Here is a 27,404-nt window from a genome sequence, read left to right on the forward strand (position 1 = left end):
AAACAGTGGGGAAATGAGTTCTTCCTTTGGCTCTGCTGTTCTGTTCTAAGAGATGCTGCCACTTCAAGGTGGCACAATTAGCAGAGTTGAGGGATGGGACTGAAGTCATTCTCTAAGAACTGGATCATCCTTGACCTCCATCTCTTGTCAGTTCCTAAGGTGAACCAAATAGTAACACCTCTGGAGTACTAACTCACTGTGGAGACAGGTGAGGGTGGCTTACTGACTCTAGGTATAAGGGTCAGTACTTGACAAGTACTCAGTAAATATTGTGGTTGATTAGTAAACTGTGACCACCGTCATCCTCAGTGTCAACATGACTAGCCAACGGAACCAGCGATAGCAGCGGCAGTAGCCAACATTTATTTATCATCATCTGCTATATATCAAGACACTGTCATGGTTGTCCCATTTGATTTCATATCAATCTCACAGCTATCTTTTGGCCAAGTAATGTTATTAGTTGCAGTTTTACAGCCAGGGAACTGGGGCTTAGAGATGTGGAGGTCAGAGATGGAGCCTGAGTCTCCCCTGTGCCGTCTGGCCCCAGAGGCTGGGCTGGAGTAAGTTGTGCTTGGCTTCCTTGTCATTTAGAGTTTGATAAATAGTTACAGCTCAGAAGTGGGAAGGAGGTTTGGGGGTTTTATAGTCCCTAGGAGTTATAGATTAGAAATCGCAAGAAAGTTCTCCAATTTAATAGCTTTTCTCTCTCTACCCCTAGCCTGTGAGAAAAGGATATTCTAGCCCCAGGCTTTCTTCTACTTTATGCTTGCTCTACCTCTCTGCTCAAGGCAGAGTGGTGGTTGGGCCCTGAGCTTACTTTTCCATGTCTACTCATATTTCCGCCTCCACCATGGCAACCCAGAGGGGAATACTTATATAGTCAAGTGAAGGTCTTGCTAAGTTTTTGTTTATACCAAGTAAACATGTGTGTGTGTGTGTGTGTGTGTGTGTGTGTATATATATATATATATATATATATATATATATATGCATAAATATTCTATATAGTTTTAAACTTGGAAGAACTCTATGTATAATTGATAGTAGGGGTGAAAAGGAGCAATGTTGTTTTCTCAGTTGCATTTTAATTCCTTACTAATTTAGTGCCATGAAATTATATGCATCCGTGGACCTTCTCTCTGGGGTCTTCCCTTCCAGTGCTCAGTCCAGGAAACAGGCTCACAATACCAAGGAGGAAAGCTGGGATAAGACCCATATACTTTTCAAACATCCCAACATAGTCCTCAGCCTATGAGCCTCCTTGGAGTTTGCTTTGGAAATAGGGTTTATTCTTGTTTATTTTTTAAAATTATTTTTAAGTGATACAGTATTATTAAACATTCCATTAAAAATTACATTCTTGTCTACATATAAATGAATTTTTTTTTCCTATGGAGATATAACACTGCCATCCTGAATCTCTAAAGAAATGTAAGCAGCCAGTTGTGGCTGAGTGTACTGGAGACCCAGACTTAGTGAGGGTACCCTGAAAATACGACCAAAGGACAAGACAGTTGAGTAGGCCAAACACCAGACTGCACCTGAAAAGCGTATTTCATGGAAAGCTCTGCGTACTGAGCTGAGCAGGTTTCCACCTCTCTGAGGTCACAGCTCCTAAAAGTAAAATAAGATCAGCAAAACCCAGATTCCTGCTGGTACAGCCGCTCACGCTGAGGTAGAGCAGGGATTATAGGACATGCAGTCCACACATTTGCTACTTAATTCTCAAGATGATCCTGCCAAGTAGAAGCTACTCTCTACTCCCTCTTACAAGTAAAGAATCTGAAGGTCAGAAAAGTTAATCTGAGAGAGGTCAGCTAATACCGTAGTCTGCAAGACTCTGCAGCCCAAACTTTAAGCATACCTCTGTGTTCTCTGTTAACTGTATGTTGACTCATTTTGGAGGATTGCCTCCAAATACATGAGATTTACCAGTTTCCTTCTCTTACACATGACAGAGAATTCTATTTGCAATCTGTTGTGTCCACCTGCTTTAGAAACACTGTGTTTGTGAAGTTAGCCTAACTTCTGTGATCTCTTGAGTTATAATATTTCAGCTCTCACTTTTACAGAGATAAGAGATGACTCACTCTATATACAGTGTTTCCCCTGGATATACAATTCATCTTATACACATTCTCCACCCCAGTCATTGTCCCTTCCTCTGCTGGGCCAGGGTGTCTGTCTTTAGTGCATAAATCTGTCCTTTTGACTTCCTGCCTCCTCTTGTTTACATCCACAGATGCTCCTTTCTCACACTGGTTTCAGAATTGTCCAAACTTTGAAATTTTAAGACAATATTTTTATTAATTCTCTGAAAATTCCATACAGTGTATCTTGAATATATTCACTCTCATCTCCTCCCATAACAATTCTTTATACTCTGATCCCTTCCTGCTCAAATTTGAGTTTAATCTGCTTCTCCTTTCTCCTCCCTCTCCCTCTCTTCCTCCTCCTTCTCCTCTTCCTCCTCTTCTTCTGCCTTTTCCTCTTCCCCTCCATCTTCCTCTTCCTCTTCCTCTTTTGCCTCTGCTTCTGTTTCTACTTCTTCCCCATTGAAACCAGTTTGTGTTGCCCAACTAGTCTTGGGAGTAGAGCCTTCCCTGGAATGTGCTGAATATACCAGGAGTCATAATATTAAAAAGCCCTGACCCTTCTTCTCCCAGCAGCTATCAAACGCCAATAGCTCCTTGCCCAGTGATGGGATTTCATGCCCACCTTCCCCACTCTCTGACGGGATTTTACCCGGCTTGCGCTTGTCTGTATAGGTCTTGTGCATGCTGTCACAACTGTTGTGAGTTCATAGGTACAATTTCCCTGTTGTGTCTGGAAAACATTGCCTCTTACAACCATCACCACTTCTCTGCACACTGACCAGTTGTGGGTCTCAGTGTTAATTGCCATCTACTGCTGAAGCTTCTCTTGTGAGGGTTGAGAGATGGTCTCATCTATGGGGATAGAATGGCATTAGAAATCATTTTAACATTATATACATTTATTGGAATAAAAGTCTTGGATTCTCCCCTAGGGCCTATGACCTATCAAGCCACAGATTCTTGGCCCCTTAAACAATGACAAGTTTGGGATCTATCTCATGAAACAAGCTTTGTATCCAATCCGGAAATGTGATGGGTTACCCCCTTAACTTCTGTGATACTATTGTACCAGTGGGCATATCCTGTTGGGCTAGTTGCTATTGTAGTTTACAGAGTGCACAGATGGGTGAGACTGATGGTTCCTTTGCTCTTTTTCTAGTGTGCATAATACTTTACAGCACCATTAAAACTAGTCACCAGGGATAAAGTACCAGCCTCGCTTCTCCGTGTTCTTTGAGTCATATAGTAAACCTTAGCTTCTAGCCTTCCAAGGGAGTAATTCTCCTTGTGAGTACTACATTTGAACTTCATGAACAGTTGCTACCTTTGATTCACCAGATCATCTGAATTAGGAGTTGGTGGGAGGGGCTAGTGGCTGCTTCCAAGCTCTATTTATTGACTAAATTCTGGCCTCCACATTCACCCAGCTGTGCAGGTTTGGAGACTGAACGTTGTTTCTCATATTTCTGGCATTTCTCTCCCCTGTTGCTAATCAGTCATCAAGTCTAGTTGATTGCCTCTTTATGCTGTTTTTCTAATAAATAATTTCCTTTTTATTCCCATGACAGTTGGACCCTCATCCTGTTGTTTTTTACTAACCCCCGTCTCCTTCCCTTCAGTCCTTTATGTGCATCACTTCAGAACCCAAACTCATTTTTCATGAAAAATCTAGACCATGTTCCTTTGCTGCTGAGCTTTCCAAGGTTTATGCTATGAAACCCTAGAGCTGAGGAATAGCCCTGAGTAGTATCTTCAAGACAGATCCTCTGATTGTAAATGTTAAGGAATACTGGATGGGGTAGACTTAAACACACTTCCTTGGTGCAGAACTCCTCGGGGCCTTTGCTGTGGCCGTGGGCACTGTGAGCTTTCAGGAGGGCGAGAGAGTACAGAGCACCCCCCCCCCCCCCATTGCCTTGCAGAGCTTTTAAAGTTTTACTATGGAAATCCAACAGGTGGGATTGATGTTTTGTAGGAAACATATTAAGACATGTTGGTTCTTTGGAATATATTTAAACTTCTCAGGCTGGTAACGAATCTGAGGCTAATTTATTTACACAGTGTGAGTGTCTCATGTCCCCTGAAGCAAGTCCTTGCTCCAGACAGATCCGTCTCTGCTCTTCTTGTACACGCTGCTTCCTTCCTATGTTTGCGCTTTACTGGCATGCTTCCTGTAGCCTAGAAGGCTGACTCCATGCTGGCCCCTGATCTACATTTTGTGTGTCTTTTATGGATGGACTCAACCCATTGTATTTTCACCAGCTCTGTCCTTTATGTTCCTCTTACAATCGCTCTCACAATAAGAAAAGCAATGGTCACTCTGTGAGCGTCAGCTCTAATCTTGGCATCTGTTCAGTGACTCTGCAATGCAGTGGCTTCAGGTAAACAAGCCTGCATCACAAGGGAGCTTGTGTCTGCTCTGTTGGCCATGAATGGCGAGGTGAGATGGGGTTTCAAATACAGGACTCTCCTCCAAGGTCTTTAGTGATTTAATTCTGTAGACTAAATTCTGTAGAGAGGTGAAGTACATCCCCGCATTTCAGATGCACAGCTCTGCTAGAAAGAGAACTATAAAGGGAAAAGACACTGTCCGGTCAACCTGTGTCTAGAGGGAATAGCAAGTATAGCTTCTACAACAGTTTATAATAAAGCTTTGGAGAGTAGAATGCATTTTTCTTGTTGCTTTTTTGTGGGTACAGTGATCTTAGTTATATAGCAGATTCCCCCAAATGTATGGTGTGAAAGAAACAGTTACTGAGTGTAAAAAAAAAAGAGAGAGAGAAACAAAGAAAGAAAAAAAAACTTGGTGAGTTTCCTGCATTCTGGAAAATAGAGATAAAATGCTGAAATAGACCTTAAATTTGAGACCTTGAAGTTGGGGAGATGAAATAGGAACTCATTAAACAGGAGAGCCATACACTGAATTTTATAACTGATTTCTCCATAGATGTTATTAATCTGAAATTCAGACAGTTCTGGGAGGTCATTGACCAGCCTTGAGAGCCTCTACATCCTAGAAGCTTTTTTCCTTCGAAGAGCTTCTTCCCATTCCCAGAGTCATCAGCAACATCTGCTGGAGTGTTGTGGTGTATGCTGTCAGTAGAACCACAGTGGGGGAGGCCCTGGCCTTGGACCACTGAGACTAGAGTGCAGTGCTATTGGCTGAGTGACTGTGGGCCACAGGCACCTTCTGCAAACTCACTACTAAGGAATTACTACAATACTGCACGACGTACAGAGACACAGTAAGGCTGGAACGAGACATTAAAATAGAGAACAAAGCACAGCTGGCGTAGTGCCCGATGCAAGCAGTTCACACTGGATACTTTGACTGTGCTAAGTAACTGGTTTCCAATGGATGCTGTAGCGAAGTCCCACAAAAATCACAGCTTCATGCCACTAATTATCTTATGCTCGCTGGAGGTCAAAGTCAGAAATAGGCCTCACTGGGCTCAAATCAAGACACTAACAAGGTTGTGTTCCTTGTAAAGTCTCAAGCAGAGTCACGTTTGCCTTTCCCAGCTTCTAAGGCTACCTGTATCACTTGACCCTTGGCCTCCTCCTTCATCTTCAAAGCCATGGCTGGTTCCATTGTTCTCATGATAATGTATTATGCCATAACCCCCCGCCCTGACAGTTCAGCAAATGGATTGTATTCTTTTCCCTCTGATCATATAGGATAGATTCTGCCTTTGCAGGTCAGCTCATGAGCAAGCCTGACTCCTCTTGCAAATCCTATCCTTTGACCATTCGATGCCACATGCCCAAGTTCTGGTTATCAGGATGTGGCTTTCCTTGAGGAACCAGGGTCAGCTTGTCATACAAGCTTGGTCAGTGTAGGGTTGGAATTATGCTCTGTTCTCCTAGTTTTGTGACTCTGAGAATGCTTTTCAGTGGGCTACATGTCTATTCAGCCGAAGAAACTGGCTTTATGAAGGGAGAAGGATTGCTGCCCACCTGAGCACTGAGCTCCCAGACTCAGGTTTCCCAGGTGGTTTTCTTGCCACCAATATAATTCCCTTTAATATTCTTCACTTTTCTGTTTTTCCTAATAGTGTATTCGTTCTTAATGTGCTCATAAATAGTTCAATTAATTATTTATGAATACATGTCATCACTTGTATTTATTTTAGTAAATTTAATGTAGCCAATTTCTTCTTAGCCAAATATACTGTTTAATTAATTAGTCAATTTTCAGCAAATATTTGTTGATATTTAATAGGCACTGTGCCATGCATTGCTGTAATACAATTAATGTATATTTGTGTACGCATGTAGAGTCTCCAGTATAGCAGTGAGCTCTCAGGGCACTGAGAAGTATACATGTAAGGAGCTCAAGGCCAGACTTAAGAGTTTTGAATATATTATAACCATTGGGTCGGGTAAAAGTTGACTTAACATTGTCAGAAGACGGATAAAGTGTTGGTCCTACAAGCTTGAGTTTGGGTCTGCAGAGCGTGTGTCAAGAGCTGTCCCTGTGTCCAAGCACTTGCAGAGCAGAGAGGGCAAGACACCCATGGCTTGCTGGCCAGCCAGCTGGCCTACAACTGGGCTCAGTGAAAGACTCTGTAAGGCAAAGATCAGTTTTGCTCTTTGAATTGAGAAGAAAGAAATGGCCTTGGCTGAGGTATTGGGGATATTACTCGGGGTGACAGTACTGAAGCCAGAGAGCTGAGGAGAGAGAGAGAAAAAGAGAGAGCTGTGTGATATGGATGCACACATATGTGTGTGCATGTGTCTTTTGTAATTGTATGTGTGTTTGTGTATATATGTGAGTGTGTGCACTTGTGTTTGTGTATAGATGCATGTGTGCAAGTGTTTGTGTATGCATGCACATGTGTGTGAACTGTGATGTCTTGGATGAGACAGGCTGAGCTCCAGGAAGTGGTGAGAAGCACTGGGATGTACTAGGTAGTTCCTAGAGTGGTAGCTGTGGCTTGGTTTCTGCAGTCAGTTTAGATTTGGTTTTTGAAGTTAGGGAATAAATTGGTGAGTATATGTAGCTACGGTTATATGGGAAAACAAATTTCCGTATGAGAAAATTCCTATGTAACTTTTTTAAAACTCGGGGATTTTTCTTTTTTAATGTAGATCACTTGCTGTCTCTGATGGGAACAGAGCCACCTGAGACACTTCCCTGTGCCACCCCTTACAGGAAAGTTAGTGGAAGTGCAAATCCTCACAGGCACCCAGGTGCCACCTGGTGGAGCGTCTGTTGGCTCTCAAGCACCTTGTGGGCTAACAGCTGTCACTGACACCTTGCACAAGGCCAGAGCTCTTGCATGTAGAAGACACTCGGGGGGCCTGCTTTTTACCAGACTCTACCACTGTCAGAAATCACCTCAGCAAATAACAGCTGGCTCCTGTCTCAGGCAGTATTTCTAATCCCAGCCTTTCCTGCTTCTTACCCAAGACTTGGCATCACAGCCACTCTCACCCTACTAAGGTCCCCAAAGCTCAGCATGACTCCTTGACTCAGAGTCCTGCAGGACCTGTTTTCCCCGAAGTTTGAGCCGAGAAAGGTTTAAAGCCATGTTAATGTGTGTTGTGCCCTGTGGTTAGGACGCCACTCCGGAAATGTGTTGATCCCCATGCAAGGCGCTGGAGAGACCTCCCTCTCTGCAGCAGTAATGGACTGAGACTGAAAATTCCCTTCTGGATTTTCAAAGGAAAACATACTTGAATGACTGTGGAAATCTTATGACATGTTAAGTGAAATATAGGAAATAAAATTTCATGTACAGGATTGTCTTAACTCTGAAAATAAACACACACACACACACACACACACACACACACACACACACACACACCCGGAACTGTAGACACTGCTTACTTCTTGGTGACAGAACATGAAGGGGCTTTTGTTTCTTCCTTGCACTTTTTCTGCTTTGTTTAGTTGTTTGGGGGAAAAGGGCTAGACTAGTCTACTCAGTTTTGTTACTCTCTCACTTTTGTCTCTGTTCCTGAGATTATATAGTTCTCACTTAATAGTCTTTGACAGATGTTTTGAGAACACTGCTCCCAGAGAAAAGGCATTTCATTAAAATAGGTATATCCAGGGTAAAATAGAACAGTCTGAGGCAGGTAAAAGAAAAACATCAGAACCGCGTGATTAGAACTGGCCATCTTAATACGTGTGCTTCATTAGTGTGTTATGTTTTAATGAAGGAATTTTGGGTTTTAAAGACAACATTCTTTTCTGAAAGTTCACAAGAAATGAAAGTGTAAATAAAAAAGAGAAATGCTGTACATAATTCTATTGCCTAAGCAGAATTTTTAATATTTTTAAATTTTAAATATTTGAGTTTTTAACTTTTGATCTTTGTCTCTGGACATGTGCATTTATTTGCATATATCGAAAATAAAACAACAACAAAACCCAGATAAAGATTTGACTTCAAGACTGTGAAACAATGTGCCACAAAGAAGCTGGAATATTCTTTTCCATCCTCTGGCCTTAGGCACATTCAAACAAGTTGTTTCCACAGTTCCCTCTCCGTCCCCTTAAGCACTGAGCCAAGTTTTCCAGAATAGTGTGACCAGACATCTGGACATCTTGGATTGCAGTGTATTTGACTGGCTCTCCTGAAAATAGCTATGAGGGTGCACTGCCCGCTTTTGTCCCCTCAGTATTATCTGGATGCTTCCGTCCTGGGCAGGCAGGCGGGTTTCTGCGACACTGGCAGCCTTACTCTTAGCTGTCCTACGGCACGTGTGCTAGCCCACTCCACTGGGATCTGGCATGAGGACCTTTGGGTGCCAGGAAAAGGGGCCAAAACTTCACAATGATTTCAGCTCATGATTCAAATGTTCCCACGTGTACACATAATTCTCAAGCCTCCTCAGAGTCTTGAAATGTTTTTGGCTGCTTCTATGTTGCAGTCACACAGGAAATCATACCAACTTCCAAACTCTTCTCTCCTACGAATTAAAGACTCTTAAAAAATATCTCTCCTGACAGGCCTGTTCACACACAATTTCCATTTTCTGGGTCTCTTCTGGATCTCCCTCATGGCTTCTTGTCCAGCCAAGAGCAAACTCAGGCTTCCTGAGGCCAGTTCAGGGTAGTCCAGTTTCGATTGCTTCTTTTGGGATTTGCTTTGTCACACAATTGGCTTTATCTATGAGTACCCACACTTCATTATTAAAGACAAAACAAAACCAGGAAAACATATGGAAGAAAAAAGTTTATTTGTGGTTCCACCAAGAAGTAAAGGTTGTTTACTCTGTTTGTGTGTGTGTATGTTTAAGATAGTTAAGATTATCCTGAAACTGAAGAACAGAATTTTGCTGCTGGGTTTTCACTTACTACGGCAAAAGCATTTCCTTAGTTAAGGATCATTCACAAATGTTTTCGATGACTAGATGGCAGCCCATATTATGGGTTGACTGTGAAGTGCTTAGCTGTTTTTCTAATGTTCAGAGACAGTCTGTCAATGTTCTGAGGATGCTCCACCGCCAGTAGCCATGCAGAGTGCTACCAAGAGGAGTGAACTTTTGGCAACTGTTGGTCACTAACGTTTTGATTAATGATAATTTCATTGCAACTATGATCAGGACATCAAGAGAAGCCACAGTTGCTACTGGGGCAGGAAAATGGTCCCAAGAGAATGTAGTGCCAGATGTGGAAAGGCCCAGGCCTGTTTACAGCTTCCAGGACACTCTTAGGAGCAGGATGCTAGCCCCTTTGGTAGTGTGATAGTGTTTTGGCTTTTCTGATCTGAGGCCGTCTCTCCCAGCCTTGAAGGTTCAAGAGTTTCAGCCGGTTCTGTGCTAACATGCTGAGTCAGTGAGATCAAGAACCTTAAAACCTAAGTAACAAACTTGAATTTGGTGCACCATGTAAGAGACCAGTACTAACTCTGAACTCTTGCACACTGCCATCACCCGGTCAACTAACAAGCAAGGTTTTCATGCCCGCAATGGATTCCATTAGTTAGAGAGTGAGGAACAGTGGGAGAAGGCGGGTTTGGAATCCATCCCATGAAGCAAGGATGGAAAAAATGCACTGTGGAGGAGAAGTCAAGAGAAGGAAGACTAGATGGGGAGGTAGGATAGTGGGGGCACACCCAATGTGCAGCAGTGGTAAGATGGGGGTAACAGTGAAAATGATAAGATAAAAATACGGAAGGATTGGAAATGGACACTGAATTCACATACCACTGCCAAACCCATCCACTTCTTCCACCCCCACAATGGTGCCTTATAGATGTTCTTGAATATAATTGTTCATTGAGATGGTTCTATATTTCTGAAACTCTCATTTTTTTTTTTTTGTCTCTGACAAAGACGGGGGAAAAAAAAGACAGATGCAGCAATTACGTTTGTAAATTCCAAATGTGTGGGATTTGTATGGCTTCCCATGGGACTAGCGATGAGCAGTACCCTGAACCAGCGTTAATCTCCAAACATCACGGGAGCATAAAGTGAACTTGACATTGGTGCCATTGCCGTCTCCAGCTCAGCTGTCCTCTGGGCTCAGTTCTGACCTCACACAGTCTGGGCCATCTCTTTTCATTCATTCATTCATTTATTAATTAGTTTGTTTGTTTATTCATTTGGAGGCATCTCTTTCAGCCTCGAAGGTTCAAGAGCATCAGTTGATCCTTTGCTAACCATGTTAGTCTTACATCCCTGATCCGGTCATTTGTTCTGATTACGCTTGACGTGATTGTTCTGGTGTTGGCTGAAACTTGCTCTGTTTTGCCTATGTTGTTTTTCTTTTCGTCTGAGATGAGGTGTCACCATGCAGCCACAGCTGGCCTCTAGCTTAGCGTCTTCTTGCCTCAGCCTCCTGGGTACGGTGCTCTACGCATATGCCTATCTGCCTTGCATTATTTGGGACACTTTCTCTAAATAAATTTCCTGATGGTGTGTGCCTTGTTAGAAACAGATAACAAATCCTTCTTCTGAAAACAAACCAATGCCAATTTTTATTTTTAAAAATATTTAATTTTCTATAAAGCCACTGAGATGCCACAGAGTACTAACCTTTACTTTGCTTTCATAAATATGAATTAATGATGTTTCAGGGTATGGGGTCTATTGGGCTCAATGTACTAAAGAATTTACCAATTTACTTTTTTTATTTTAACATTAGATTTTAGCATGTGGATCAAAATATGAGAAGCATATCCTAGGAGCTAGAGAAATGTTTCAATGGTTAAGAGCGTATACTGTGGAGCTGGAGAGATGGCTCAGCAGTTAAGAATACTGACTGCTCTTCCAGAGGACCCAGGTTCAATTCCCAGCACCCACATGGCAGCTCACACCTGTCTGTAACTCCAGTTCCAGGGTTCTGACACCCTCACACAGATATACTTATAGGCAAAACATCAATAACATAAAATAAAAATAAATGGTTTACAAAAAGAGCATGTACTGCTCCTCTAGAGGACTCAAGATCAGCTCCCAGCACCCACATCCGGCAACTTACAACCCCCATCACCCAGCTCCAGGGGATCCAAAAGCCTTTTCTGGCCTTTTCCGCAACACACACACACACACACACACACACACACACACACACACACACACACACACACAAACTGATTAAAATCTCAAGTTTAGAAATATAACAATTTGCACTTCTGGTTTTCATGTGGTGTAGTCTTGCTGCTGCTTATTTATATGCTTGATTTTTTGTTTATGTGGGTTATGGAGTAAAGCCTTAGTGCAATTCCTTTACTCATGGAAGCATGCCAGGCTACAGCATACAGTTCTCAGAACTTTGATATTAGAAATCATCTCTAAACATGGACACACTGAAGGAATCGTAAGAAAAACAAGTAAAACTTTCATAACACTCAGCCCGTTTCAAACCTTGATTACTTTAATGAATCCCTCCCAAGCCTCTTACCTGGTAGGTGCTCTCCCAGCTTAACTTTAGGGATTTCTGATTTATCTGCACCTCTGCCTTGGTTGTGACCCTACTTTGGTCTCTCTCATTTGCAGAGCCCGGCGTTTGCACAGTATTCGGAGATCCACACTACAACACTTTTGACGGACGGACATTTAACTTTCAGGGGACATGTCAGTATGTTTTGACAAAGGACTGCTCCTCCCCCGCCTCACCCTTTCAGGTGCTGGTGAAGAACGATGCACGCAGGACCCGTTCCTTCTCCTGGACCAAATCTGTGGAGCTGGTGCTGGGTGACAGCACGGTCAGCCTGCAACAGCACCTCACCGTGCGCTGGAATGGCTCCCGCATTGCGCTGCCTTGCCACACCCCCGACTTCCACATCGACCTGGATGGCTACCTCTTGAAAGTGACCACCAGAGCAGGTGGGGCTTCTCCTGTGGCCTCCCTCTAACTTTTATTCTGCTCACCACGCCAGCAGCAGCAGTAGCTTCTGGAATGTGTCTCCTTCTTGCTCAGGGGAACCAGCCTTGTCTCCTGCCCATCTGGGGGAGAGGCATGTCCTAAAGAGGCTATGAAATAACCGTGGACATTTGTACTAGGCAGAGCCTTGCACCTGGACACCAGCCACGCCAGTCCTGGTGATTTTTGGACATCCAGAACCTTTCCACTCTCATTCTAAAAATAACAGCGGTACCCTCCAAGTAACCTCTCCCCAGCTTTGTTGCTATTTTAGGGCACCGATGTCCAGCTTGGAACTGTCAAGTGTCTCTTAGATCAGCCAGCCATGTGCAGTTTCACATCTGTGAGAAGGAGGGTTTCCTTGGTAGTAACTGTCCAAATAGTGAGTGGGAGGGTTCTCAGAAGTAAACAGCTTTAGTCCAAGTTGCTGTTCCAAAGAGGGGTGGGGGCAGCCGAATGGCACCACTTGGCTCTCCACCTCTGAGGGGGTCTGACGCAAGGGACTCACAGGTCAAGAAAAAAGGCAAAAGGAGAGATAGAGGTACAGTTTTACGGGGCAGTGCTTGCCTAGCCTATGTGAGGCCCCAGCTTCAGTCCCTGGCACCTTAAAAACAAACCCAAACAGCAAAAGGCCCAGATCAGTGTTCACTGCAGAAGGGCTTGCTCTCAGGCGAGCCTGATTTCCTTTGGTTATCTTATGCTGGGAAGAATGCAGCAACCTTGTGTGGGCGTGCCAATGAGAGTACAGGGACAGGAGCCACGTGTGGTCAGCAAGCCTGTGGACACGGGGGGAGGTTGTTCTTCTAGCTGATAGCCAGGAACATCATTTCTGCTACAGGACACTTCAAGGCTGGCTTTGAAAGAGTTTCCTCCAGCTGGACCTTGGCAGTATAGAGATGATGGCTGAGGCCTTTTCTCTGCAGTAGCCTCAGGCCCACTGTGCCGAGCACTCGCACTCCATCATCAAGCTGTTCTTAGTGGCCAGTGGTCTACATGGTCAAACCCTGGCATGTTAGGTGTTGGAAGCAGAATCTAGTTTGTTCTTTATCATCCTCAGAGAACAAGTTCAGCTCATTTGCACCACTGCCTCGTCTGTGTGGTTCCTGGCATACCACCTTTGGTTAATGCATGACAGTAGTTGGATATTGCATTGTGAGGTCTCCTGGTATATGCCAATTCTTCAAGCATAGTACTTTAAAGAATAGGTGAACCTTTTCTTTTCTCTTTGCTTTCTCACTGATGAGAATTTAATAATGGAAAGGCATCAACTGAGTTCTAGTTTATTTAGCGTTTTTGTTGTTGTTGTTGTTGTTGTTGCTGTTATTTAAGAACCATTGTAATTGTTATATATATTTTGATAAATTGGCTTAAACCTATAAAATGCCAGCTTACCTAAGTAGGGCAAGATGCCATCATGGAGTCTAGAAGCTTTTAGGTACTGAGACATCATTTCAGTGAGATGGTACTAAGTGTTAATGTATAGGGACATTCAGCAAAGAAGAAAAAGTCCCTTACCTCTTAGGTTTGAAGTACTCTACTCATTCAACTAAGGGACTTAGGCCTACTCAGAAAATCTAGACAGCTCTTCTCATTTCTAAGTGACATGGCACTCTAAAACTCAGACCCCAGCTCTTTCCTTTAAAGGAGCCGACATCCGGGCTCCCTGTAAAGTATGTCCAAAATGGGCTGTTATTACACAGAAGTAATTAGAAGCATCCTGCCTATCTGTTTGCAAGCCAGTGAGACACAATGGATCGCACTGATATGGAAATTATTAGTCAGTCATGGCCCAGCTCTCAAAGAAGTACTGGAAGATTACTAACAGCCTAGGACATTCAACACTGTTCCATGGACAGCTGGCAAAACCTTATGGAATAAGTATGTTCTTTGTACGATTCCATGTTGTAAAACTGAGCAAAAGGATGGATGGGGCTGCTAAGAAAATAATGATAGCTCATAAATACCATAATCAGATTAGTGAATTTTACTACTCTGGGCCTTGAGCTCAATCTTCCAATTTCTTTTATTTTTCCATCTCTCTTTCCGTGATGCAAGTAATTTGTGTGGCACCCCTCACACCCAGCTAAGTGATTGTCTGAGGTGCACGACTCACACAAGCCTGCTTCCTGCAGAAGAGCTTATATTCCTGAGCACTAAACTTCCTTTGCACTTCGCTTTGAAGGAAGTGACTGGATTTCCAGACAACAGTGTTTCCACTCTGGTCTAGCCATCTCGGTCGGAACTACCCCTTAGGGATATTTTCATTTTTATCACCTATTGATTGTCTACTTCAAATAACATGGCATGTCCTTCGAGTGTTCATCTTCCTCTGAGTTTTGCTTTCTTTCACAAGCTAGATCCATCAAAGGGTACTACTGTCTTCAAAACAGCAGCCCACCCCAGGCCTGCAGCTGGAGGACAGGGAGGAAGAGAGGCCGCTACTTTTGTCTTTGTGGTTTAGAGACTTAGCCCTTGATGATGGGATTTGGCTGAGTTGCCCACGTGGTGGCAGTGTGGCCGAATCTGGCTGTTGCTGCCTGATAATGACCGCTCTTAGCAGCCTTGCTCACCCTCACCACACACCCTGTGCCAACTGAGTTCTTAGCCAATGATGTAAATGTAGACTTTTTTCTGTTATCAGTTTACCTCATCAGCTCTCCCTGAGTTACATCAGATATACCTGAGAGTGTCTGTACATGAGGAACATGCTTTTAATTATTTTTTTTGTACAGCTGTACACTCCTTGAACTCTATGTATCCTGGTATTAAAGCTGAACAGAAAAACCATCTAGTTTTATACCTCATCATGGAAATATATATGACTCTCTTTAAGTGGGCTATAGTGAAAGCATCAGTAACCAGAAACCAAAACAGTACAAAAAGCAGCATGGGGAACACCCATTGGCGAGAAGGGGAACTGGAAGACCCTTCCTAAAGGGGAAGGGATGCGGCCGCTGCTCACAGGCCCAGATGGCACATATGCTTCAGCTTTAGCTGTTTCTACCCAGTTTCTCCTGCAGAGAACTGGGGGAGTCATCCTGCCCCTTAAGCCCTTTCGTAGTGTTTTCCTCTCCTGAGATCCCTATTTAAAGGCATGTCTAGAAAAGCCAGTCCTTCAATGCCAGCGTATTAGCTTCTAGCCTATCCTAACCCTGTCTCATAAGGATTTACTCTCATAAAGGGTAAAAGAATTCACACAGACACAGATATAAGTGATAGCACAACGAAGACATCTGTAGGAGAAAATTCACTTCCCCCTGTATGAAGCCTGGCACCGGTCAGGGATAATCTCAATGTGCTAGCAACGAAGAAAGATGAACACTTTGGGGACCATGTTTTATGAATGAGATGTCATGAATTTTGAGGAGAGTTTACTAAAGACACAGCGAGTCGTCTACACATCTGCAGGCATGTGCAGAGCACTAGGCCCCTGCGGAGAGAGAACACAGTGATAAGCTTGTTCTCCACCGTTGAATCCACAGGACTAAGTTGCCCGAAGGTTCAGAGTTATTTTATCATTGTCAGTGGTGACACTGGACCCCCTTGGGTGTAAATTCTTCACTATTTGTGGTACTTAGAAGAGCAGTGTTTGCCTGCTGTCTAAGAAAGAGATTTGCAGTTTGGAAAATTTCGCAACATGGAAAATCTTTGGAATTGTGCTCTGACAGTTGGACTTGGGATGGAATTGATTTTCTCCCCTCATTTTTCTTGCTGAGTAACTGCCCGGCTGCAGGCTTGTGAGGTCAGGTTTCTTCTGCACCTTGGAGAGCATACTACAAATCATTTTATACTGTGTTTGCCTTCTTTCAAAACAGTTATTTCAGTGTCTTAACTAGCGTGAAACTCAGAATTTAGTTGGCTTTACAGAATCAATGCATTAGCATCAACGGGGTTGATTCCTTCATTTACCGAGTCTATTCTGTGAGCCAGGTACCCAGATGGTGGAACACGCAGAAATGGACATACTAAGGCTATGGCTCTCATGGTTGGCACCATGTCTCACACAGGACCACATGCAAGGTGCTGTGTGGGTGTCCCATCCCTATGTCCCGTCTGTGCTACCTGGTGCCCTCACTGGCCCTCTTCACCAAATTCCTCCTGAGACTCTTATCCTATGGCCTCCTTTTATTCTTTCTTTTCCAAATCTATTCAATTGTTCCTCTGAACTCGGCGTTTTCTCCTAACCAAGAAGCTTTTCAGCCATTTGCCTTGGATTTAGAATGCTCTAGTCTTCCCATTTAGCACAGAGTGGTTTCTTTGGGTTTTTTTTTTTCTTCCTGTTTATTTTTTTTTCCTTAAGAATCTCTGCTTGGGGCCACTGGTTTATTTTACCAATAGCTCTCCATAAAGTAACTATTTTGTGGCATCTGTGTGGCTTTCTCATGGGAAAGCCATTCAGCTAACCTTCTTTCTCCCGTGACCATGTTTCTACCTAGGAACTTCTGGGTTAGAGTCCTTGCTCTGGACGGCTGTCTCATGTCTCCTCTGTTACCCTGCAGGCATGGCCTTGTGGAAACTTCATATCCCAACAAGACCAATTCTCTTTTACCCTTCCTTCCCTCCTTCCTTCCTTCCTCCCTCCCTCCCTCCCTCCCTCCCTCCCTCCTTCCCTCCCTCCCTTCTTTCCTTCCCTCCCTCAGACTCATCCTCATTTCATTCCCAAACTCTGAACATTTACTTATCTGCCTAGTTGGCAATTCAGGAACAAAGAGAGGAAAAAAGTCACTTCTCCTCTTTCTGGAGGCTCAGAACAAGCAAAACAAAAGCTTACTTTTATTAGGAGCCAAAGAGCCTGTGAGTGAGAGAATCAGGAGGGACAGGGGCTCTCCTGTTTAGAAAGCTTCCTCTCAGACTGCTGCCCTTAGCAGACAGTAATGAAGATGTCCAGGGCAGACATCCATATAAATGTGTTGTTGAGACTTTCTGGAGTTCATGCTATGGTGGCTCTTCAGTAGTCACTCTGGGGCTCGGGCCCTGCAGGAGATTAGTAAGGTGAAATGGTGTCAATGTGCACTTAGAAAAGTAGAAAAGCTTAGTCATTTTCTTTATGCCAGAGCTTCAGTGGCTTTTCACGTATAATTCTCCTTTCTCTTGAGGGCGGTAGCTTCACATACAATATCAGGGTGGATCTGATGTTGCTTCTTCTTGACTTTCTAGTGAGACTTCTCTGTACCATGCCACTGTAATACAGCCCGACTTTCCTACATGTGTCATAAGTTCACTCAGAGGTATCATTGGCTAAAGATGGTCCTCAAAACCTAGCCTAGCATTTCTGGTAAAAGTTGCATATTTTCACACACATATTTGAATGTTCTCCCCAGTTCAACAAAACTAAGAAAAGACTTTTTTTTTTTGTGAGCAAGGAAGGAAGCACTGGTCTGATGGTACCTACGCAAGAGGAAATTTTGCCTGCATCCTGCTAGTCCCCCGTACCTCCTCAGATATTGAACCTTGTGCACATCCCAGGGACTGAGGCACTGAAGTAAATGGGCTCTTGACCATTCACCTCCAGAATATTGTCTGTTGGTGGTCTGTGTCTCAGGAGTCACATGACAAGGAGTGGATGCTTTCATGGAGTCAAGTGTCATCTTCTGAAGAATATTTAGGCACAGCTTATATATGTATTCCTTTAATATTCTCATTATAGCACAGCTTAGGAAATTTCCCTTGATATTTAAAGGAATAATTATGTAGAGTATTTGGATAAAGAGATGAAGACATTAGGAGTACCATGCTTATTTCTTTGCATTTCCATATTATAGTCATCATTGCAGAAGCAAAGACACGGTTTGGACAAGCACTACTATTTTAGGAAAAATTAAAAATAAACTCTAGAATACAGTAGTGACATTAATTTTCTGTGGAGGTCAGACTCTAAGTATAGAAGAATTACAAAGGGAAATTTTGTACAGTTGGTAAATCCTAAACTCTCCAAATGAAATCATTTATTTAATTTATGTAAGATTGAATGTGGTGAGATTAAAAGGCAATTAAGAGTCTGGACAGTAGCTAGGGTTGCTCCCTGAAGGCTGATAGCATATGAACTGGGTAAAGATGCATACCTTTGGGAATTGTTGGGATGTTCCGGAGTGGGGTGGGGAGTGGGTGGCAAATTGTTGGGGTGTTCCAGGGTGGGTGGGGAGTTGTTGAGACATTCTGTGGTGGGTGATCCTCCTGTCCTCTTATCTTCTAGGTTTGGAGATATCCTGGGATGGAGACAGTTTTGTGGAGGTTATGGCTGCCCCTCATCTCAAGGGCAAGCTCTGTGGTCTTTGTGGTAACTACAATGGACATAAACGTGATGACCTGATTGGTGGAGATGGAAACTTCAAGTTCGATGTGGATGACTTTGCCGAGTCATGGAGGGCAGAGTCCAATGAATTCTGCAACAGACCACAGAGAAAACCAGTGCCTGAGCTATGTCAAGGCACAGTGAAGGTCAAGCTCAGAGCCCATCGAGAATGCCAGAAACTCAAGTCCTGGGAGTTTCAGACCTGCCACTCAACAGTAGACTATACCACCTTTTACAGGTAAATTTACTGGGCTGACAGACAGGTTTGGATTGTAGACTGAGAGTATGCTTGACCTGGGAACCAAGTGTGTCATGACTTTTTATTTTTCTTTTACTTATTCTTCTCTCATACAGTACTTCCTGACCGAAGACTTTTCCCTCCCTCCACTCTTTCCAGTCCTCCCCACCTCCCGTCTCCCCCAGATCTACTGCTTTTCTGCTTCCCTTCAGAAAAGAGCAGGCCTTCCAGGGATATCAACTGAACATGTCATAACAAGATGCAATATGACTAGGTAAAAAAAACCCCTTATATCAAGGCTGGATGAAGGAACCCAGTAGGAGGAAAAGGGTCCCCCAAACAGGCAAAAAAAGTCAGAGACACCCCATTCACACTGTTAGGAGTCCCACAAAAACCCCAAGCTAAGAACTATAACATGGATGCAGAGGACCTCGTGCAGACCCATGCGGACTCTCTGATTGTTGCATCAGTCTCTGGGAGCCCCTATGAGCCCTGCTTAGTTGATTCTGTGGGCTGTGTTCTTGTGATGTCCTCGACCCCCTGGCTCCTATAATCTCCCTCTTCCCCCTCTTCTGCAGGGCTCCTGGAGCTCTGCCTAATGTTTAGCTGGTTCTCTGCATCTGTTCCCATCAGCTGCTAGAGGAAGCCTCTTTGATGACAATTGGGCTAGGCATTGATCTATGAGTGTAGCACAGTATAATTAGGAATCATTTAATTGTTTTTTTTTGTTTTTGTTTGTTTGTTTGTTTGTTTGTTTTTGAGGGGGAGGCAGTCATGTTTGGTTTTGCCCTAGGTCTCTGTGTTATCCAACTTACAACTCCTGGCCATCTAGGCAGTGTTGGGTATGGGGTCCCTCTTGTGGCATGGGCCTCAAATTAGATCAGTCATTGGTTGGCCATAATCTCTGGGCCACCATTGTCCTAGCACATCTTACAGGCAGGCCAGGTTGTAGGTCAAAGGACCTGTGGCTGGGTTGGTGTCCCAGTCCCACCCCTGGAAGCCTTGCCTGGTTACAGAAGATGTCCAGTTCAGGCTCCATATCCTCTATTACTAGGGGTCTTTGCTAGGGTCACCCTCCTAGATTCCAGGAAGTTTCCACTGCACTAGGCTTCCACATTGCTGCCCTCCCCTCCCCCAATTCCAGCTGTCCCTCCCCTATACTCTCTTTCCTCCTCCACTTGATCCCTCCAGTTCCCATCCCCAGCTGCCTCTGATCCCCTTCCCAGAGATATCCATGCATCCCCCTAGAGCGCTCTTTATCACTTAGCCTCTCTGGGTCTGTGGATTGTAGCATGATTATCCTGTACTTAACAACTTATATCCACTTAAAAGTGACTACATATCATTTTTGTATTTTTGGGTCTGGGTTGCCTCACTCAGGATAATTTTTTTTCTAGTTCCATCCATTTGCCTTCAAACTTCATGCTGTAATTTTTTAAAAAACAGCTGAGTAATATTCCATTGTGTAAATGTACCACATTTCCTGTATCCATTTCTTCAGTTGAGGAACATGCAGGTTGTTTCCAGTTTCTGGTTATTACGAATAAAGCCACTATGCACATAATCAAGCAAGTGTCCCTGTGGTAAGATGGAGTATCTCGGGTATATATCCAAGAGTGGTGTAGCTGGGTCTTGAGGTAGATCGATTACCAATTTTCTGAGGAACTGCCCTATTGATTTCTACAGTGGCTGTACAAGTTTGCACTCCCACAAAAAAACAGAGCATGCTCCCTTTGCTCCATATCCTGATCAGCACGAGCTGTCACTTGTGTTACTTACTGATCTTTTTAACCATTCTGACAAGTAGAAGATGGAATCTCCAAGTAGTTTTGATTTGCATTTCCCTGATGGCTAAGGATGTTAAACATTCAATGTTTCTCCACCATTTGAGATTCTTCTATTAAGAATTCTCAGCCGGGCAGTAGTGGCACATGCCTTTAATCCCAGCACTTGGGAGGCAGAGCCAGGTGGACCTCTGTGAGTTCAAGACCAGCCTGGACAGGCACCAAAACTACACGGAGAAACCCTGTCTTGAAAAACCAAAAAAAAAAAAAAACCTCTGTTTAGGTCCATACCCCATTTTTTAGTTCTATTGTTTGGTTTGTTGACACTGAGTTTCTTGAGTTCTTTATGCATTTTGGATATTAGTCCTCCACTGGATGTGGGGTAAGGCTTTAAATTGTAGGGTGATCACCCCCACTTCTTTTTGCTCAGTAACTCATCTTGTCAGGAACTGGTAAATTCTGTCTTCTCTGGGCAGTTCTGTTTGTGTGTCTGCAGGTGTTCTGGGAAGCTGTCTCTAAGCCGCAGATGTTTTCAGTATTTAGTTGGACCTGAAGACTCAGGACTGCCTGACAGCCAGCCTGTTGAGGACAGGCACTGACTGAAAGGGGATCTCAGATTAGCCTGGCTTCTGTTTCGCGTTTGAGGGAGCTGAATTATGCTAGGTCTGAGAAACAAAACAATTCACATGTTCTTCATGGACTAGTCCAGATCCAATCTGCACGTGGAAAAATAAGGAGCTGAGTGAGAATTCCCTGGACGTTGATCAACTATGAGACTTCATGTCCCAAGTCAGAGGACAGCAGAAAACAGATTTGAGGTCGAAGAAAGGAGAGGATCTCATAAAGATTAGGGATTCTGTCTTTTGACCCTGTTAACACCCGGCGATTGATTCCCTGCAGGGGGTCCTGCATTTGACTTCCTTGCGACAAAGTTGCGTTTGTAAGTTGATGAGTTTGGCCTGTTGCACTTCTGGTTACTACACAATTCCAGGAGTTCAAGAGCCATGGCTGCCTATAACTTTAACCACCATGGGTGTGGGAGGAAACATGAGAGGAATGCAGCCCAAAAGGCCTTGTTTAAGTGATTTGCCTGTGGCTCTTAAAACTAGGAAACTCCTGTGGTCTGCAACCACAGAGAGGTTATTTTTACTCTTTAATTGCCACCACTTTATTTCCCTTAGCTCTCATTAAATGTGATCTTTTTATTTTAATTTGATCTTTGGACATAAAAGATAAAGTTCTATAAAGACAACTCAAAGTGGGATGGAAAAAGACTGTCCCTGTCATCACGGATCCCCAAGCCTGGCTGTATCTGCCAAAGCCTTTGGCTTTAGTCATACAGCCAGCTTTTTCAGCCATTTTCCTGTTGTAATTTGAACCCCCTGGGTTCCCTTATTCCCCGCACCTTGTTTTGCCCCCGACATTGGCTCCACCCCTTTCCCACTGAGTCCTAATTGGAGGTTGTGGATGAGTTAACCACCTGGATGACCCAGACTTTATTTGGAATCTTCATGTCTGGTGGGACTGGGGAGAACATAGTAATTAAGAGTATCTGTACTGTGGACTCGTAGCTTTCAGGACCACCAGGCGGTTCAGCCTTACTCTACAAGCCTTACTTTATCTATCTGTGAAGTTGGGACAATAAGAACCGCCATTCATGTTTAATGAGGTTTTGAACCAAAATGCTGGAGGTGCTCTAACTGTTGGCTGCCACCATTTCCTCTACTATCAATTAGAAGGCAAACATGAAAAGGGCCCCCTTTGGAAGCACTCCTGCTCTAGTTGAGGACTTGGATTGGGCTCTTCTCTCTGCTGAAAGCAAGATGGAGTGGCTGTACTATTCTTTGGCCTCATCTGCCTATCTCTTCAAAGGATTTCACTGAAAACGAAAATCAGAGAATAGGGATGTGGAGATTTTTTTTCCTCCAAATTCCCATGTCTTTTGCCTCTGGTGATTTAATTAGTGCTAAGTCTTTTGAGTTTAGCAGGAGAATAACTCAGCTTTGGCACGTATCCCAGGAAACTAATTCAATGCACAAAACCAGAAGGAATTGACTCCTTCAGTGGCCAGGTGGTTGCCCCCTTCTGTCCAGCAGCTATAGCAGCATGGTACATAGTGTTCATTTCAGAGGCTTGATGTCCTGAGCCCGGACAGAGTTAGAAATACTCTTGAGTCCTTTGCGCATGCGTACTAAGGTGGGATGTGGTGGGGAATTGGCTTGCGTTCTGCCTGTCAGTGGCATGGTATGGTGTAGAGTGGCCTCTGGTCTTCTTCTCTTCTCTGGAAATGACAGGAACACTTTGGAGGAGAGATCTAGACAATTCTGCCAGCCACCACCCTGACTCCACAGCAGAGGGGTGTGTCCTCCCTCATACTGAAGTGGGAGGGACAGTATTGGAGAGGTCCTGAGTTTTTCTCCTTTCTTAGAAGAACAGAAATGACATCCCACATAGAAAGGCGGTTACTCTGTGTTGCTCTGGAGATGCGCAATTGCAGGGTTCGCGAGTAGACTTTCTGAAGCAGGAAACCGAGGAGAAGCTGCTCACGTGGTGAGAACAAGCTGGAGCCAGTCAGAAGGCTGTCACTTTCTAGCTGTGACCACTGTGAAGCCAACAGAACTGCACATGTCCCATCTGACACTGGAAGGTCATCACTGTTCTGAGGAGTGAAGGCACTGGGCAGGATGGCCCTGGCATGTGGCAGGCAGATTGCCCAAGCCCATTGTGTGTCCCCATCCTCTGTTCCTGGTCTTCAGTGGGGACCTTCCTGAGCCCCAGTCAGTTCTTTAACTCTAATCGCTGGCAGTTCCTGACCCCATCAGAGAGACCTGATTTCTTAGGTTCTTGCGGGCCAAACCTTGAACCATTTGAAAATGAACCATTTGAAAATGAGCTGTTTCCCTTTCACGACGCTAAAGGAAGTATTAGCCAAGATGGCACGGCCATTGTTGTACGACGACTTTTGTTGTGGAAGGGAGACAAAAACAGCAATCACATGGCATCCCACAGCTGCCAAGTCTTGCCTCGTGTACTTGAAAGCACAGGTGGATTTCTGAAACCATCCTGAGTGGGTGCTCAGAATCATGGTTGTGATACTGCTATTGAATTCTTATAGGATGAGGAACTGTTGCCTTGATATCAGAAGGTACCATTAGCATAAATTATGTTGGAATTTTATTTTTTTCTCATCCTTCAAAGAAGTATCTGTTCTTTACTGATGAAGAAGAAAGTATTGTTTCTCTCTCTCTTTCACACAGACACATACACGCACGCATGCGAGCATAAACACACATCTATGTGTTTGTGACAGAGTGAAGTGTATTTCTCACGGTGTTTCCTCTTCTGAGTGTTCTTAAGTTCATGACACTTTCCATAAGGCAAATCCTATATGTGATAATTTTTTCTATAAAGTCAAAATAAATTTGATTTCTCTGAATTATTTAATTTTGAAAAGTCTAGGATTTGTAACCTATTTCATTTTGGTCTTTTACCTAATTCAGTATCTTTGCTAATAAACTGTTGTCTAAACATTTGAAAATTACCACTTTATAGAAGAATAAAAGATAAATGCATACCAATCAATGCTTACTTTTTTATCCTTTCAGAAACTTAAGAGTTTGCTAATTTTTGTTTTTATTCACACATCAGTTTACCTCTGGGATAATTTGATGTAGAATTTTGAGATATGATCAAATCCCTTGTAATCATAGAAAGTTTCTTTAAATAACTAGTAGAATATGTTTGGGCACAAAATGATTAGTATCAAATTATGTAAAAATGCTGAGAGTGTTGACATGTGTCTTAAGTCTTAACTTTCCCACTTGCATTTTCCTTAAATTAAATAGTCACATGTAGTAATGTTTTGCATTATTCTTTGCCGGGGTGTGTTGAAACATTCTTGTAGTTTTAAGGCTTGTAGAGTTCAGAGAGGTGACAACTGGTCTGAATTATATTTGGATTCACACATAAGCCTCCTCTTTGCAAAGTGGGGAGGCAGCTATGTCTTGTTCCCTCACGTCTCCCTCAGTCTCATGCTGCTTCTCTTTGTGCCCCAGATGCCAAATGAGAAGTGCAAGAAGCGAAAGCACCTCTGCCTCTCACAGCTGCTCCTCATGATGTTTAGCAGCCAACATCAACTCCTCTCCCCACCACAACTGAGTTTCCTAGAGAGACCCAGCCCAAGCAGCCTGGGAATATAGGTCAGAAGGCAGATTGGCAGCCAGGATGGGCAAATCTGGGAAAAGACAACACCCCCTAGTGTTGTGTACAGGACCCTGAAGTCAGGGTAGGATCACATTCCGATATAGAGAAGTCAAGATATGGAAGTGAAGTACAGTGGAACCCAGACATTTAGAGGCCACAACATCCCTGCATCATCCTTAGTGGGCATGGTTCCCAATGCACAAGCCTTTAAAAAATTATTTAAAATATTTTTTGATCAATTTTCCTCCCCACACTCTTCCCAGATCCTTCTCACCTCCATACCCATTCAACTTTATGCTTTCTCTCTCAGAATAAAAATCAAAACAAACAAACAATAGTTCTTTTAAAATGCCAAAAGAACCCAACTGAAACAAGAGCATTTTCTGTGTTGGCCAACTACTCCTGAGTGTAGGGCCTTCCCTGGGATGTGGTTGATATACCCAATGAACTGCATTGGGGAAAACAGGGTTTTCCTTTTCTAGCAGGTGTCACTTGTAAACAGCTTCCTGGTTGTGAGTGGGACTCTGTATCTACTTCCCCTTTTTAGTGCTAGGATTTTGTCTGGCTTGAACTTGTCCAGGTTTTGGGCATGCTGCCATAATCTGAGTTGAAGTGTACATCAGTCCTGTTGTGTTGGGAAGACACTGCTTCCTTGGAGTAATCCACTACCTCTGGCTTTTTCAATCCTTTTACCTCCTCTTCTGCACAGATCCCCGAGTCTTGAGGCAGGGTAGGTTTGATGAAGAAATCCCATTTGGTACTGAATTTTCAGTCTCTCACTGTTTGTACATTGTCCTGTGGGTCTCTGTTAATTTCCAACTACTATAAGAAGAAGCTTCCCTGATAGGAACTGAGTGAGGCACTGATCATGGGTACAGAATGTCTTAGTCATTGTTCTCTTGGTGTGAAGAAACATCATGACCAAGTCAACTCATATAATAAAGCATTTAATTGGGAGCTTGCTTACAGTTTTAGAGGGTTAATCCATTATCATCATGGTGGAGACTGTGGTGACATGAAGTTAGGTATGATGCTGGAACAGTAACTGAGGCTACATCCTGATCCTCAGGCAGCAGGCAGAAAGAGTGACATTGGGTCTTGCATAGGCTTTTTAAATCTCAAAGTTCACCCCCAGTGACACACCTCTTCCAACAAGGCCACACCTCCTAATTCTTCTAATCCTATACAAACAGTTCACCAAAGGGGACTAAGCTTGCAAATGTATGAGCCTATTGGGGCCAGTCTCATTCAAACACCACATAGCAGCGTGTCATTAGGAAACACTTGTTGCCATGTCCCTTTAGCAGAAGAACAGTGGTAGGTTTACCCCTAGGCCCATGACCTTTTTAGTCTTTGGTACTTTAGTGGTGTCAGGTATGGGTTCCATCTCATGGAGTGGGCCGGCCCTAAGTACAATTTTAAAAAAGATCAGTTATTCCCATAACATTTGTGCCACTACCAGATGAGGATATCTTGCAGTCAGGTTGCTGTTATAGGTTGTAGGGTTCGTAGCTGGGTAGTATTGATGATGACCTTTCTCCTCTGGCAGTGTATAGAATTTCTTCCAACACCATGTATGTTAGTCAGTTGGGGTGAAGCCACTAGCTAGACAGCAGCTGGACTTCTCTATGCTCAATGGCATAAGTAAATGTTGTCTTTAGCACTTAGGGTCTTACCATTAGGATGTAAAGAGCAACCTTGGCAATAGCTAGGATGTTTGGGTGGTTCCACAGGACCCCTTTGGAGAATGACTCAACAAGATGGAAACCATTCCTGGCACTGGAGGTTTTACTTGGTGGTATAAGATGTCTAGCTGGGGCACTGTCTCCCCCATTATATGGTGGCTTCATCTAAATTGCTTTCATGTATGTATATAATTTAGGAAGCTTCTACAGTAGTCGATTTCCATATAGTTTTTCTAGAGGCCTTATTTACCCATATTCCCTACTTTACCCTCATTTCCCCTCCTCCATGTAATCCTCTGATTCTAGTTTCTCCTTTATCTTTCCATGACACTGTATTTTATTTCCTGTTGGGAGATACCTTTCTTATCCTTGGTGCTTTATTATATATCCAAACTCTGATTATTTTGATTGTAGCACACATATCAAAAGCTAAATGCTAGCATCCACATATTAGAGAATATATAGCATATTTGTCTCTTGGGGTCTAGGTTACCTCCCTCAGGATGACTGTTTCTAACTTCATCCATTTATCTGTGAATTTCATTTTTCTTCACAGCTGAATAATATTCTATTGTGTAAATGCACCACATTTTCATTGTTCATCCATCCATCCATCAGTTGATGGACATCTAGGCTGTTTCAAATTTCTGGCTATTGTGAATAAGGCAGCAACAAACATGGATGAGCAAGTGTCTCTGTAGTAGGATGTAGAGTCCACTGGGTATATGCTCAAGAGTGGGATAGCTGGATTTCAAAGTCAATTACTGTCCAGCTTTCTG

At 43.5% G+C, this 27,404-nt stretch overlaps 1 protein-coding gene across 3 annotated transcripts in view; it reads left to right on the forward strand.

The window, feature by feature from the left end:
• Window positions 1-27,404, forward strand: part of Bmper (BMP binding endothelial regulator) — a 258,564-nt gene that overhangs the window by 157,993 nt on the left and 73,167 nt on the right. For 2 of the 3 annotated variants that reach the window (XM_052754927.1, XM_052754931.1), the window contains exons 12-13: window positions 12,057-12,386; window positions 18,617-18,953. In XM_052754927.1, the coding sequence (XP_052610887.1) occupies window positions 12,057-12,386; window positions 18,617-18,953 (667 nt within the window). The remainder of the gene's footprint in view (window positions 1-12,056; window positions 12,387-18,616; window positions 18,954-27,404) is intronic. The other variant, XM_052754938.1, reaches the window with a different exon arrangement.

This window comes from Peromyscus californicus, unplaced genomic scaffold, assembly GCF_007827085.1.
Source record: "Peromyscus californicus insignis strain IS unplaced genomic scaffold, ASM782708v3 Scaffold_11__1_contigs__length_118956290, whole genome shotgun sequence".
NCBI classification, from domain to species: Eukaryota; Metazoa; Chordata; class Mammalia; order Rodentia; family Cricetidae; genus Peromyscus; species Peromyscus californicus.